General features: G+C 54.6%; 1 protein-coding gene across 12 annotated transcripts in view; it reads left to right on the forward strand.

Annotated features, from left to right (window-relative positions):
- Positions 1 to 15,417, forward strand: part of RANBP3 (RAN binding protein 3) — a 53,830-nt gene that overhangs the window by 36,627 nt on the left and 1,786 nt on the right. For 6 of the 12 annotated variants that reach the window (XM_025861438.2, XM_025861441.2, XM_073887259.1 and 3 more), the window contains 11 exons: positions 3,530 to 3,595; positions 3,725 to 3,802; positions 4,346 to 4,438; positions 5,653 to 5,771; positions 6,887 to 7,006; positions 8,932 to 9,035; positions 10,165 to 10,243; positions 11,381 to 11,483; positions 12,041 to 12,165; positions 13,628 to 13,748; positions 14,877 to 15,019. In XM_025861438.2, coding sequence (XP_025717223.1) covers positions 3,530 to 3,595; positions 3,725 to 3,802; positions 4,346 to 4,438; positions 5,653 to 5,771; positions 6,887 to 7,006; positions 8,932 to 9,035; positions 10,165 to 10,243; positions 11,381 to 11,483; positions 12,041 to 12,165; positions 13,628 to 13,748; positions 14,877 to 15,019 — 1,151 coding nt within the window. The remainder of the gene's footprint in view (positions 1 to 3,529; positions 3,596 to 3,724; positions 3,803 to 4,345; positions 4,439 to 5,652; positions 5,772 to 6,886; positions 7,007 to 8,931; positions 9,036 to 10,164; positions 10,244 to 11,380; positions 11,484 to 12,040; positions 12,166 to 13,627; positions 13,749 to 14,876; positions 15,020 to 15,417) is intronic. The other 6 variants (XM_025861442.2, XM_025861445.2, XM_025861446.2 and 3 more) reach the window with 4 other exon arrangements.

Below are 15,417 nucleotides of genomic sequence, written 5' to 3' on the forward strand. Positions count from 1 at the left end.
CTCTCACTGTTCCCCGCCAGTGTCTGCCTCCACCCATGTTCTCTTGCTCGGATGAGTCATTACTCTGACGATCCATCACCAAAGGCAGGGGGGTGGGGAGTGGGGGTGGGCTGCCTTCTCTGTTACTGGTACGCTTCATTGGTGTTCTGTAAGAGAGCTATTCTTTCTCCCCACTTAGCCCCTTGTTATATTGTACAGCAAAATCGATGCATGGATTCCTGCTTTAGTCAACGGCTTACGTTCTGTCGTTATTAGTACAGAATTTCTTTTAATTGTCCCAGATTTGGCTAGCGGGAGTCCCACCAAGCAGGTTCCTGTGCCCTTTTGTCACGACGCGTTATTTTTTTAGGCACTTTCTTCTGTCCTAACAAGAGCCTCCAGACTCATCATCGTCTCTCACAGGGTTCCTTCTCAAAGGGGTCCTTCTTAGTGGAGAGTGGTCTCCAGAAACCAAGATCTGCATGCTCGGCCAGCTCACCGCTGTTGGGATTCTCACACACCCCCGTACCTCTGCACATATCCATGTGTACACGTACACACGTTTCTTCATCTATATCTGTCTGCGTGTGCAGGCAACCCTGGGCTCACATGTATACTTCCCATCTAGCACCAGTAGGGTTCACCTGAGCCTCCCTGCTTCTTAATTCTACCTATCTTTCTGACAGAAACCTGGCTCCCTTTGTCTGCAGGGCGTGTCCCGTCACTCTACGCCCCCCCCCCCCGGCCCTGTACATGCCAAGCACCCTCCCATCTGCCCCAGCACCACCCAGCCCCCGCCAGGCTGTCTCCTCTTAGAGCCTTTTCAACCTCTGGTATACACCAAGTTGAAGTTCCCCTGGGGGTGAGCACTGTTCCCTGCAGACGTCACTTGGGGTCTTCCCAGGGCAGGGCAGAAAGCACCCTCAAAGGAGCCCACTTGCTTTAGGCATGATTAAGAGGAGGGCGAAAGCTGCTTCAGAGGGAACCACCTCTTACCCCAGTGAGCTCACAGTGGGGCACGCGTATACCCTCAAGAAGACACCAGGCCAGTCACTCGTGCAGCCCGGTGACTCTATCGTGTGTGCTAGGACTCTGGCCATCAGCAACAGCTTTTCATTGCACCCAGGCCATGTTGTAGGTAAAGTGAGTTTCTTGAGGCCATGAAAAGAGAGCGTCTATTTTTGTGAAGATGGGGCCTGCAGGCACGCCTCAGCTTGGCTGTCCTGTGAGCACACCTCCCTGCTGCCTTGGGCTCCTTCTGTCCCCAGTCCTCAGTTGCCATGACAGGTGTGGCATGCCTTGTCTGTCTTGTCTGTCATCTGTTCACTGCAGCATCCAGCGTGATTTCTTGTGCGTCTGCGGGGTGGGCCAGGTGCCAGGCCCGTGCTAGCGGATGCTCTGTGGCAGTGATCCTCCACGCCTGCGCCCCCACTGGTCAGCCTAAGCTGGCTGCAGTCGGTTGCTGCTGGTGTTGCTCTACACAGAGCAGAGAGGTGGAGATCAATCGGTAGCCACATCGTAAGCATTGCAAAGCCAGCTGTAAGGCCTCTTAAAAATTATCTCAGTTGTGAATTTCATCTCAAATTTTTTTAACGCTTGTAAATTGCCAGTCATCTTCTGAATAGTCCTGAGCTTTGGAAATGTGATTCAGTATTTCTCTCCTAAAAAGGAACATCTGGCAGCATGTCTTCCCCTGCATCTGTGGTGTCTGATTCTCCTGAGCCTGGTTTTTATGACCGCTCTCTTAGGGGAGAGACCCCAGCTCCACTTACACAGGCCTTGGAAGCCTGGTGAACTCAACTCCTTCATACTAACTAGCAGGGAAGAGTTTTGTAATCCTGTTTTTGCCCAAGGAGATCAGTTTGGCTGACCAACCCCAGACAGCAGGAAGAAGGCTCTCCTGCTTTGTTGAGAATTCCGTTTGACTTTGTTTTATGCCTCAGGAGTTTGGTCTGAGAAGGCATGTGTGGTGTTTCAGTGTACAGTTGGTTGGTTTTTAGTGTATCCACAGAGTTGTGCAGCCATCACCATAATTAATTTTATTTTTTTTATTTTTTTAACAATATATTTTTTTAAGATTTTCTTTATTTATTTGAGAGAGAGAGAATGAGAGAGAGAGCGTGCACATGAGAGGGGGGAGGGTCAGAGGGAGAAGCAGACTCCCTGCTGAGCAGGGAGCCTGACGCGGGACTCGATCCCGGGACTCCAGGATCATGACCTGAGCTGAAGGCACTTGCTTAACCAACTGAGCCACCCAGGCGTCCCATCCATAATTAATTTTAGATCATTCCATCACCCCAAAGAGAAACCCCATCCCCATGAGCAGTTACTCACTGCCCGTGTCTCCCCCAGCCCCTGGCAACCAAGAATCCACTTTCTGCCTGCAAGGATTTGCCTGTTCTGGATATTTCATGTAAATAGAATCATCTACTGTGTGATCTTCTAAGACATCTTCCCGTTTGTCTTTCTTCCAACGATGTTTTAGAGTTTTTGTTTGTTAAATTTATTCCCAAGTACTATTCTCTTTGGTGCTATTATAAATGGAATAACAGGTTTTCATAACTTCATTTTTGGAGTGTTCATTGCTGGCGTATAGATATACACAATTGATATTTGTGTATTGATCTTGTTCCCTGCAGCTGACAAGGGTTTTTTCAGATGAGTAGGACCTTATCACAAAAGTGAGGTTGCCTCTGGTGGCCCAGAATGGTGCCATCCCTGTGCTGCCCCAGGAACAGACCTAACTGTTGGAGTCACAAGGCTTTTTATGCCGATCCTTCCTGTCAAGGCAGATTAGACTGTCCCCACTCCCTGCCCCTTATGAGATCAGCCACCTCACCCGCACACACAGATGACCAGTGTGGACCAGTGGCCCCATTGAAACCAGGTTTTGAGCCATCGCCCTGCTTCCTTCCCCTTCCTTGTCCTCGGCCTTCCAGTGTTCTCAGCAACAAGGTGAAGCTGTCCAAGCACATCCGGAAAAAGAGAGCAAGCTGGCCGTCTGCCACCTTTGATCTTTCACCACAGAAACGTGTCTCATTTCCCAGACATCTGCTGGTAGTACAGAGGCTTCTCCTGATTGCAGATGCGTCCTCTGACAAGACAAGTCCTCTGAGAAAAGGAGACCGGTCCCAGGGGCCTTAATGGGGTGGCTCCCTGACATTCTCCAGGGCCTGTGAGCCCGGCATGGCTCCTGGCAAGCCGTTGGGTGAGGTGGCCCAGGGGTGGACCAGCCTTGCACTCACTGTCACTTTTGTCTCTCACCTTCAACACCCCCCTGGTCTTTCATTATCAGCACCTGGCCTGGAGCCAGCACTTTCTGCAACTCCCTGGCTCCTCCTCGTCCAAGCTGCCTTATAACCTTGGTGGTTGAACCGGGCTTCGGCATTTCTGTTTTAACTTGGAAACATTTCCCTGGTTCTCCAGGCTCATGGCCACTGAGGTTCAGACCTAGAGTCTTCCCCTGCCCTTGACCCTCTCAGCTTTGCTGCTGCCCCCACCTCTACCCCCTAGGCAGGCTTGCTTTTTATCTTTTGTCTTGTGCTTGTAGAGGAAAAGAGCAGTGGATTCCGGTTGAAGCCACCAACATTGATCCACGGCCAGGCACCCAGTGCAGGTAGGTGCCCGCCTTTAAGGAGGAAAGTGGAAGGGCTGTCTCACACCCTTCCTGCCTCTGCAGCATCTGTTTGCACAGCTGCCTTAGGCAGCCCAGCCGGCATGCTTCAGGCTCAGTCTGCTCTCTTAGGTCATCTCGGTTACCTGGCACATGAGCACCGAAAAGCCACTTTAAGGAGCCCATCAGACCAAGGAAATTCTCCCCTCTGTGAGCCCTCCACCACCCTGAGGAGGGGGGGTGGGTGGTGAGGGAGCAGACTTGGCTTGGTGTGGGGCTCTGTGCCCAGCGATAGCTCAGCTGGTTCAGGCTGTCTCCAGAGCATTCCAGCCCCGGCGTGCCACAGAGTAAGCCTGAGCACAGGGGCCATGATCCAGTGGCGTGCCGCTGGGGAGCAGGGCCTGGCAGTGGTGCAGAGTTGGAAGCGTTCTCTCGTGCTTCTTGCCCAATTTGTGTTTGGCAGATGGATTTTCTCAGCGTGGCACTTTGAAAAGCAGGTGCAAAGGGTATTTTTATGTGAGCCCGAGCAGAGTCCTAAACTCGGAGGGGCTGCCTGTGGCTCTGTGCTTTCCCTGCACCATCTGTCCTTGATCCTTGAGCCCAGCACTTGAGGACAGCCGTCCCTTGGTTCCCCCTATAGCATTACTGTACTCAATGAATTAATTTCCAGAAAGCCCCTGAGAGCCCGTACGGGGCTGTGTGTTTCTGCCTACTGTGTCCGAGGGCCGCAGGCAAGCCAACCTCTGTTCTCAGGTCTGCCGAGCCAGAAGCCCAAGGAGCAACAGCGGAGTGTGCTTCGCCCGGCAGTGTTACAAGCCCCACAGCCAAAGGCACTCTCACAGACCGGTAAGAAATGGCCCTGGTGCCCAGGCTCGCACGGCAGGGTGTAGAGTCTTCCTGAAGTTGGCCCGGGATAGCTGTGTCTCGACACAGGTGACTTTGGCCATATCTGCTGAATGCACTCAGAAATAGAGTGCTGGGGGGGGCGCCTGGGTGGGTGTCTGCCTTCGGCTCAGGTCATGTTCCCAGCATCCTGGGGTCGAGTCCTGCATCGGGCTCCCCGCTCAGCGGGAAGCCTGCTTCTCCCTCTCCCACTCCCCCTGCTGTGTTCCCTCTCTCCTTGTCTCTCTCTCTCTCTCTCTCTCTCTGTCACATAAATAAATAAAATCTTTAAAAAAAAAGAAAAAGAAAGAAAGAAATAGAGTGCTGGGGAAGTAATCCTTTAAGTCCCCATTGAGCCCAGGGAAGACAGCAGGCCAAGGTGACCACCATGCTTTCTGCACACGCTGGCTTCATAAAAGCTGGCTCCCTCCAGAGTGTCTCCAGTCCATCCCAGCACGTTTGCAGGCAAAACTCAGCCCTCTGTGTCTGAGAGACTTGAAGGGTCATTTTGGTTATGTGCGCAGTTTCATCTGGTCTGCCACCCGTAAGACCTCTGACTCTTAAACCATATTTCCATGATCTCTGCACAGGTCATGGTGTTCAGTTGACCCTTAATTTCTTAGTATTAATGACCTTTTCTTGTCTTCCTCTTTGTCTCTCCCTGTAATTCAAAAATCTTCATCAGAAGCAATCCAACATCCCACATGAGGGAAATAGTATTTCTAAAGAGTTTCAACAGGAAAGCTTTTTTATAAGCTATGCCACCCAGTCAGCCAGATTTAAAGCTGTGCGCATCATGTGATCTCAACTATTCATAGGGCGAAGTGCAGAGAATCAAGATGTTATGAGTAAAAGTGTGTTTTATAAAACTCATAATTGCTCCTTATTTAATATATATTCTTTTTCTCTTTTTTACCTTAGTTAGCAGTATCCTTCTAAAGTACACTGAAAAGTCATACAGTTCTTTGTGGAATAAGCAGCAAGATTGTCTCACTTCTGTGAGGTTTTAGTTCTGGGCTCGCTTGGGTTTTTTTAATGGAAGAATTTGTGATTTTCAGTAATGATACCAGCTCCTTTTCTTGAAAAAGGAGAAATGACACAGTTGGTCCCAGCTGTGGGGGGGCAGCCGAGGTCCCGCCCTGAGCCCGCGACCACCCGCTGTGCTCTTATCCCGGCAGCTGCCAGCAGCGGCACCAACGGGGTCAGCGTCCCGGCAGACCGCACGGGGGCCGCGACAGCGACATCGGCCGACAGCCCTGCACGCAGAAGTCCGTCCGATGAGGCGCGAGCACTTGAGGTGTGTCTGCTGGGCAGGGAGCACGTGAAACTTCTCGGAGCTTCGCTGAGCGTGTGGACAGTTACCTGCTCCGAGCGGTGCCAGCGTGGGCCCGTGCTAAGGCTTTCTGGATTTGCTCAGCGGTGCGCGTGCACAGCGGCAGCCGATGTCCGTAGTTGCTAGAATGCCAAGGATGGTCTGTCCGCCGTTCCAGACTGCTGCACTGCCCGGGCCTAGCACCTCCCCACTGCAGGGGGGCAGGGGGGGCGGGGGGGGCTGGCGTGCCCACGGGCACTCTGCCCGCTGGCCTCGGGGACGTCCCTAGGGCCAGAGGAATGGCTGTCATTGATGAGGGCTTGTGCCGTTTTATATGGAGAGATGTCTCGCCTCCCTGCTTCCACGCCTGAACAGCTCGGGGATTCATGTATGTGGGCCCGTTCTAACCGAAGAAAGCTGCCTGGGGGTCAGCTCAGAAATTTTTTTTTTTTTTGAGCAAAGTCTAGGGTTCTGAGATTACTTAGGCCAAGAGCATGTGTTTGCTAGCAGTATTGCCCAGGAGCTGAAAAGTGAGGGGCATGTTCTGAAGAGCCTGCGTTTGCGGGTGGCAGAGGCAGATTTGACATGCGAGTCGCAGCACCACACCAAGGCTTCCGGACACAAAGCCGGGTTGCATGTGTGTGTTTATTTCTACTTGGCCGTTTTGGCAGCTAAGCTGCTGCCTGAGGTTCTATACCCTCCACCTCCCCCACACCCCCCCAGAGATGTTGGAGTACACATGGTAGAAATGACTGGCTACAATTCATTTTTAGAACATCCCTGAGCCCACCACCCCCCCCCCACCCCCCACCCTGACCTTCAAACCAGTTAGCAGAATTAAAATTAGGAACCATCTCTGCAGCCTGCTGCTGCTGGGAAACTTGGGTAGCTAGGGAGGCCGAGAAGCAGCCCAGCCCTGCCGCCTCCAGCGTCCCTGGTGATGTGAGGGCAGGCCAGACCTGGGCAGCAGCAGCTGCCCGGGAACCGGTGCCACAGGAGACCCGGCGAGCAGATGGAATGGCGGGAGATGGCCCATCTCGCTTCTCGGGGCTAACCTGTCACTTCTTTTCAGTTGTCGTCTTGTTTGTGTTTCTAACTAGGAGAAAGAGCCCCAGAAAAATGAGTCTAGCGATACTTGTGAGGAGGAAAACTGTGAGAAAAAAGAGCAAGTTGCACAGCAGGCGTTTGTGTTCGGGCAGAACCTGAGGGACAGAGTCAAGGTGTGTGATCAGGGGCCTGGATGAGCGCTGGCACTCATGAGTCGGTCTGTTCTGCCTGCTCCAGGTTCAACAACGGGAACTCCGCTTTTCCTTACAAAGGGCGGGGAGGTGGAGGCAGAGAATGTGCCTGTGGGCTCCTGTGGCTCGTGGTGCTTCCAGTGGCTTCTTGTTTTGCATGCCCTCCATGCTGCACTGCTCCCGCTCCCGGCACACTCCCTGGCAGGCTCCCTCGTTCTCCCGGGCGCGGGGGACAGGGAGGCAACTGAGCATGGCGAGAACCAACATTTTCGTAGCAAAGGAGACAACACGATCCGATGCTTTCAGCGTCGCTGGAGAGATTGTTGTTGCCTAACTCGTGGGCTTCTCTGTCCTGGCACTAAGCAACATTTAGACTGGTTCATTCTTAGTTGTTGGAGGCCTGTCCTGGGTGTTCTGGGATACTGGGCAGCATCTCTGGCCCCCACCCTCCAGGTGCCAGGAGTATCCCCCGCCCCCCGTTGTGACAACCAAAAGTGTCCCTTAATAGTGCTGAGGGTTCCCTTTGGGACCAAGTCACCCTTAATTGAGAATTATTACCTTATATTTTTAAGGTAGGGCAGGTGGGAAAAGAGTTTTTCTGTCCCACCAGAGGCAATAGCCTCTGTTCCCTCCTGGCTGCCCTCAAGGGCTGTTGGTGTAGTCTGGGGACTTTGAGTCAGCGGGGAGAGCATCTGGCAGTGGCGGGGAGTCTGGGCTCTGGACCCCGTGCGCTGGCGGTCTGGGAGACCAGAATGGGGCAGCACTACCTTTCCAGCCACTGGGATGGAGCGTCCCTCTGTGCCATTTCCAGCAGCTCGTCTGGCAGGAGCTCCTTTAAAAGCCTGAGAGATAGCATCAGTGGCTGCATCTGGGGACATCTGTGGTTGTCACAACCAGGGTGTAGGTACTACTGCTCTCCAGTGGGTGGAAGCCGGGGATGCTGCCCAACACCCCGCGGTGTCAGGGCGGCTTCCCCACAGAGAATGATCCAGCCCCGATGTCAGTGATGCTGAGGGGGAGAAACCCTGAAAAAGGGGAATGAAAGTCTCTCCGGCACGTAGAAAACATCAGGCTGTGCCATTTGTTTTCTTCTTTGGTGCTGACTGTTCAACAGAAACACAAATCCCCAGGGGTGAAAAATAGGCATTGCTCTTGCATGGCTTTAGCCAAAGTAATGAGTCCCTTGGGGGCTGGCTCACTCCAGGGAGGAGGAAACAAGAGAAGGAAGAGCCTTGAGATCTCCCGGTGCTGGGGAGCAGGGGCCTGGCCTGGGCCATCAGGTTGATTCTGTTCCTAGAGTTTAGGGGGACAGCTGCCTTGAAATTGGGATGGGGGCCACGTCTTAAGGAGGCACAGGGCTCACGTGATCTGTGGTTTCACAGTTACATGCCAGCTTCTCGGTGGGGGCGACTTCTTGGCACCCCGAGCCTCTGCTTTCTCACTCATAGGACGAGGTGAATGATACCCACCTCTCAGGGTTCGATGATAAAGATTTAACAGAGCTGGCGCGGCAGTCAGCTGGCATAAAAGAAGCCCTCGAGAAACAATGCTTTTATTATATTTATAATAAACCCCTTAAAATATCGGATCTGGAAGCATTCTGTGACCTCTCATTACAGAGTATTGGTGGAAAGGGCAATAAGATGCCAACCTGAGAGTTTTGTTGTTGTTTTTTTAACAAGGTAGAAAAAGTTTCCTGATGCCTTATGAACTGTTTTTCTATCTTAACTGTTAAATGGTGAAGTTGATTACAGGCCCCCCCCCACCTCTGTGTGTGTACACACACACACGCACGCACGCACGCACGCACGCTGTGCCATATGGCCTAGGGGTACAGACAGGCTGAGCTATAAAGGTCCTGAACAGGCGGTTGTCTGAGCAGTAAGTGTTGCCTCTCTGTTTCCCAGTTAACAAATGAGAACACTGAAGTAGCTGACATGGAGAACGCTGGACACCCCAGTTCAGAAACGCCAACTGCGACCAACTATTTCCTTCAGTATATCAGCTCCAGGTGTGTGTCTTGGGCCTGGTGCCTAGCCTCAGAGCAGCCCAGGGTTGTCCCATCGCTTTGAGCTTGGGGCCCGGGGAGGAGGCAGCAGCTGGACCAGGAGCCAGCCTGGTCCTTCGCCGGGGTGGGGGTGGGAGGCAGCAGATTTCACCAGAACCCTGGATACCCCCTGGCTCCTCGCTTTATTCCCACTCTGGGCACAGCTGTGGAGTGGCCAGGATGGTGTGCTTCAACAGACAGACAAGGCAGGACCCAAGTTCTGCTTGGCCCCAGAGTGACCTCTGTCACTCAGATCTCATGCCCAGAGCAGAACCCAGTGGGCCAGTGGCTGCTTGGCTGCTTCCTGTTACCTGTCAGGTTCCGGCCTGTGGGGATCCCTTACCCTGGATTTGGGCTCGCCGGTGGTCAACACTGCTGGTGCTCACTAATGGCCTGGGTGCCCCATGGATATTTCAGAGAGAAAGTGTGTCCCTGCCTAGGAGACAGGCCAGTAGAGTGCATAGAACTGGGCGTGGACTTCAGAGAGGCCTGGCATGAATGGTGGTGACCTCACACTTGGCTCCCTGGACCCTGATTAGCAAAGTGCATTGGATATTGTTTTAAAGACACATTTTTTGCACTGCAGCATTTCCCAAATTGGAATTAGAGCTGTGACATCTTAAACTGGACGAAATGTGATGGTGACAGCAGCTCTGAGGCCATCCAGTGTTACCTGCCAATGGCCCAGGGGTGGGCAGTGTCCCCTCCTTTGTGCAGGCCAGGGACTGGTGGGTTCTTTCGGGGAAGCAGGTGGTACCTGGTCTGACCTCTGTGATCAGCCTCTCTGAGGCGCTGTCCTCATGCACTCCGATGGTGACACCCACCTCGAGGAGGTCGGGGATGACAGGTGGCTGTCAGGCATGTCATGTAGTGCCCACCCACATGCAGTGGGCCCCTGGCTCTGAGGCTTGTGAGCACCTGTCCCTGGTGTGCCAGGCCCATCCCCCACAGGGGAGGCTGAGCAGTGCCCACAGCTATGCTTTCTGCCTTACCCACTCTGACCGTTCACATGTGTGTGCAGCTCATGCAAGTTTGCCCACTGCCTTCCCCGCTCCCACGGGGTGCCCACACCCACAGCATGCCTTCTCTTCAGTTTAGACAACTCGACCAATAGTGCCGACACCGCCAGCAACAAATTCGTGTTTGGCCAGAACATGAGCGAGCGTGTGCTGGTGAGTGGCCCCTGTGGGGACTGTTTTTTCTGGGGCCCCAGGGCAAGGGACATGTGAATATGGCTGCCACCTTGTCTCCTATAAAGTGGGGATGCTTCCAGTTGCAAGAGAAAGAAGACCCAGCTCAGACTTGGGGGCAGCGTTGTTGCACCAGGAGGCTCTCTAGGAGCTGGTGTTCGAGCTTCCTGCCGTTCTTCTCTGCCAGCTAGCTTAGCCTCATCCTAGGACAGGCTTCCCCTTAAGTCAGGGGCCATGCTTCCTCCTGGCTGAGGCCAGCTGCAATGATAATCATCTGACAGGAATCCTGAGCCTCCTCCGGAGCCAAGGGAGTTCGACACACCTGTCCCTGACCATGAGGCTGCAGCATGGAGGGGGCTTTGGGGAGGTGGCCTTGGAGGGGCCCCTGCAGTGTCCCAGGTGTTTCCTGCACGCACCATGACCACACTATCTCCTCTCCCAGAAAGCCTGGCCAGCTTGAGATGGGGTTCTAGAATTGTTTACCTGCTTCCTTATTTTTGTTCCTTTTCTTTCCTTGTCAAATGCGTAGGATCCCACTGTGTCCGTTGTGAGTGTGGTTAAGGAGCTGTTTCATCCCACTTCATTATTTCTGTCTTTGTCTCAGTCTACGTTACATTAAGGAGCTTCCTGCTGCTTTTCTCGAGCATCAATACTGTCCTTTTCCTGTTACAACGAATTGGTCCAAGAGCTGCCTCACACAGAGATAAACAGCTGGTGGCACGCATCTCCCCGAGATGTCAGGGGAGGCCCCACTTGGGGACTCGGAGGGCAGTTTGTCTAGAGCAGAGAAGGGTGGATTTGGGAGGGCCAAGCTGCCTGCATCGTGAGGGCGCTTTTCTGTAGGTTTTACCAGCACATGATGCTCGAGGATCATTGTGTGGAGACAGGGCCCCAGGCTGGAACGCACCCCCTGCGGAGGGGTTGTCTAGTCTCATCTGCCGGGTCTGGGTGGGTCCCCAAAGCTGTGAAGGAAAGGCCATCTGCAGAAAAAAGCCTTCTGCCCGGGAGACAGTGCCGAGAGCCACCATCCCAGCAGAGGGGCTTCCTGTTCCGCGGCGGCCGGCCCACCAGGAGCACTCCAACATGCTCTCCTCCCCGTGTGCTTCCGTCTCCCTGCAGAGCCCACCTAAATTAAATGAAGTCAGTTCAGATGCCACCAGGGAAAACGCAGCTGCTGAGTCCGGGTCCGAGTCCTCATCCCAGGAGGCCACCCCCGAGAAAGGTATGCTGCGGTCCCACCACCTCGTGGGAAGGGTACCAGGTGACGGGCACTGTCCATCCACACCCCCGCCCAGGAGGGACATGGGCCCCAGCTCATGGCAGCCACCGGGGCAGAATTGGAAAGCCAGGGGTGCTGGTTTTCAGCAAGCAGAGAGGGGACGTGTTCATCCTAAAACAGAGAGGCCGTGGCGCTTCAGGATGACTCTGGGGTTAGGCTTGTTGAGGTGGCTGTCCCTCTCTTCCTTCTTGCCCTGAGGTGGGGGAAGGGAGTTTCTCTTCGGTGCTCTGTGGGAGGACTCCCTTTGCTGTCCTCCTGTCCTCTACCGAATGAATGGCAGTGGGAGATCTGGAGCCACGCTGGCTACTAGCTCCCAGATGGTCTCCCCACAGCATCCAGGGCCAGATCGCTGTTATGTTTGGGGTCCGTTCCATGTCCCAGGAGCCGGCACCCTTGAAGCAGAGCCAACCCTTTTGTTCTGTCTCCTGTGAGGTACACACACACACACACACACACACACACACACACACCCCGGCAAATAAATAGTCAATGTCGTTTAGCTAATAACATTTCAGAGTCCCTGGCCGAGTCGGCAGCCGCCTACACCAAGGCAACAGCACGGAAGTGTTTGTTGGAAAAAGTGGAAGTCATCACCGGGGAGGAGGCGGAGAGCAACGTGTTACAGGTGAGGCGGGCCTGGCCCGGGGGCATCTGGCTCCAGTGGGCCTCCTGGCCCTTAGGTGGTGGTGTGAGAGGCCAGCCGTAGCCCCCAGCCTCTCTGTGCGCCACCCTCCGGGACCTTGTGGCAAGGCTTCTAGAGTTCAGTGAGCGCTAAGGGACTTCAAGTCTCTTTCTTTTTGAGCAGAAGGATCTGTTTTTGAGGCATTCTCGATAGTTCGGGGAGAAACTGTTGTAAATGCACCCAGAATGAATGGCTGTGATTGGTCACACTGGCACCCCATGGTATTTTATTAGGGAACCGGGATTCCGGATGCACCCCAAACTTTGTCCCGCCTTTTCTCTGCGTCCCGGGGCAACACGTCCGCTTCAGTGTGTCTCATTCTGCTTTGCGTTGTTGTGCGCATGCATGTGTGTCCGTGACCTGCGTGTATAGAGCACTGGGGAGTTTCTGATGTGGCATTTTTAGAAGTACTATTGCTTCTGCCCACTCAGCACTGTTGTGAAATCTATACAAGAGAAGAGAGTGACTTGGTAAAGAGCCGCACACTCTGAAGGGCCAGGCGTGGTCTCCGCTGCGTATTCTTTTTTTATCTATAGAACAGCTTTATTGAGATAGATACACTATGGAATTCACTCTTTAAAGTGTACAGTTCAGTGGTTTTTAGTGGGTTCACGTAGTTATGCTGCTGCCACCACTATCAGAACAGAACATTTTAGTCCCCAAAAAAGAAACGCCCATCGGCAGTCACCTCTCATGCCCTCCCCGGCCCCCACGAGCCCCCTTCCTGTCGTGGATGAGCCTGTTCTGGACTTGTCCCCACGTGGACTCACACCCCCTGTGTCCTTCTGTGTCTCATTCCCTCCCTGAGCCTCATGGGCTTGGGGTCCGTTCCCGGGGCAGTGCCAAGTGATGTGCATGGAGGGACATTCAGGTTTCCAGCTTTTAGCTAGTATGAATCATGCTACCGTGGACATTGTGTACAGGCTCACGTGTGCAGATGCGTGTCGTTTCTCTTGGGTAGATCTTTAGGAGTGGGGTGTCTGGGCCGCACAGCGATTCCACATGTAACACTGTGAGGGACATGTTTCCGCGGCAGCCATGCCATGTGTCGTTCCCGCCAGCCGCATGTGAGCTGCTGACTGTCCACCAGCTGCCTCCCCACCCCGGCACCTGCTGTTGCCTGGCTTGTGATGCCATCCTAGCGAGTGCAAGGTGGTATCTCGTGGGTATCTGGTGTTTATCTTCGTTTCCTTCCTGATTCTTTCGTGCTCCTCTGACAATGTAAAACGGAGGTGGAGAACAGGACCCAAAACTGGCCAAGGGCTAGATGTGCCCCCTGGGCCATCGTTGGCTGACCCCCACCTAGTAGTTCACCCAGGCTAGATTGAGGCTCCCCGGAGTTTGTCCACACCAGTGTCCACCCAGCCAGGGCCCCGCTCACCCAGAGGGCCGCCTTGTGTTCCAGATCCAGTGTAAGCTGTTTGTCTTTGACAAGGCCTCGCAGTCGTGGGTGGAGAGAGGCCGGGGGCTGCTCAGGCTCAACGACATGGCATCGACTGACGACGGGACGCTCCAGTCTCGACTAGGTGAGCTGCAGTGCGGTGCCTCTGGAGGGGGCCCGGGATGGCACAGAGTTCCCAAGGCCCAGGAGGGCAGGATCCCCACGCAGGTCCCCACTGGAGAGCCCCAGCACCGGCGGCCTGTAGGCACAGGCCCCATCCCAAGGCTCTCGCTGCCAGCTCTTCTGTGACTCTCCTCTTTGTGAGTGTGACAGTAGATGAAACAACTCAGCAGCTCTTGGACTTGTTTTCTAATAAAGTGCTGGTGGTTTTGTGGTGGAAAGGGGAAATAAAAAATCAAACGGCCCTATACAGCCTGTGGTCCTTGCCACAGACCTTTCCCCAGGCTGTTCCAGCTACTCCATGTGCACTTCAGAGGTGGGCCCATTGGGCACAGAGGGCTCGGGGAGTGGACACAGGGAGATCTGGTCAGTTGGAGCCCAGGACTCCACCCCGCAGCCTCCCTGAGCTGGCCCATGCTGCTCCATCTGGGGCCATCTGGGGGCCCAGGTTGGGGTGGGGAGAAGTGGGCTGGTGGGAAGACAAGGTGTCACCATGACCACAAGGTCAGGGCACTTGCGGGGAGGATGAGCTCTGATAAACCAGGCAGGCTGACAGCGGCCTTGGGGAGATGTGATATGTACTTCCAGAGAAGGAGGAAGGTCTGTACCCTCTTTCTCTCCACCATATGTTGCTCTCAGTCTGTCCTTGTCTCCCTCTTGGGAGCTCTAAGCAGCCATTGGGCCTCAACCTTTTTTCTAAGAAAACTGCAGAGTAGGGGCTGGGGCTCGGCCTGTGAGTGGGGCCAATCAGGGGGCATCAACTTCTAGACAGTTGTCATGAAGAAAGGGGGCACACAGCCCCCAAATGTCACTCTCTGGCCCTGCCTCCCACCTAATCATCCCCCTTCCGAGGGAGCCACCATCCTGGCATCTCCCCATGATGGACGTGGCCATGGGGGAACTGGGTGGTACAGGGCTGGCCCCCAGTGTGAGGGGTGCTGTGGCTCAGCAGGCTGGTGGGCAGCTCATGTGGACCTTGAGAGAATTGTGGATTTCGCCCTTGTGGTGTTTTCATTCCAGAATGTGTCTGTTCTCATAGCTGGCTGTGGGGTGGGGGTCAGGGGCCAGGGCTGAGTGGCCTTGTCGGTTGCAGTGATGCGGACCCAGGGCAGCTTGCGACTGATCCTCAATACCAAGCTCTGGGCCCAGATGCAGATTGACAAGGCCAGTGAAAAGAGCATACGCATCACAGCCATGGACACTGAGGACCAGGGCGTGAAGGTTTTCCTGATCTCAGTGAGTAGCCCTGGGGCCGGGACAGGCTACTACCGACCTCTTGGGGAAAGGAAGTGCCCGAACAGACAGACCCCTGGACAAGGGCCGTGCCCTCCTGAGTCCCACAGGAGGGAGGTTCCCGGGCACACCCAGTCGGGCCACTGCAGGGCTGCACCAAGTCCTGCCCCTCTGGGGGGTGCTCTGTGGTGCAGCGGTCGACACTCTGAGGGTGTGGGCCAGGGAGCGAAGAGGGAGGCCTCTAGGCCGGCCAGTGTCCAGACGGATCGGTGGCAGAGAGACAGGAGTGGGCCTGCATCACCGAGTGCCATCCCAGCTGCAAGCTCTGCAAGCCGCTGGGAAGGACGGTCCCTGGGGCCCCAGGAGCTTCAGTCCGCTGTCTCTGAGCTTGTTGAGGAGAG

Source organism: Callorhinus ursinus, unplaced genomic scaffold (assembly GCF_003265705.2).
Source record: "Callorhinus ursinus isolate GAN/ISIS: 27379988/994484 unplaced genomic scaffold, GSC_fseal_2.0 scaffold77, whole genome shotgun sequence".
In the NCBI taxonomy this organism is placed as follows: Eukaryota; Metazoa; Chordata; class Mammalia; order Carnivora; family Otariidae; genus Callorhinus; species Callorhinus ursinus.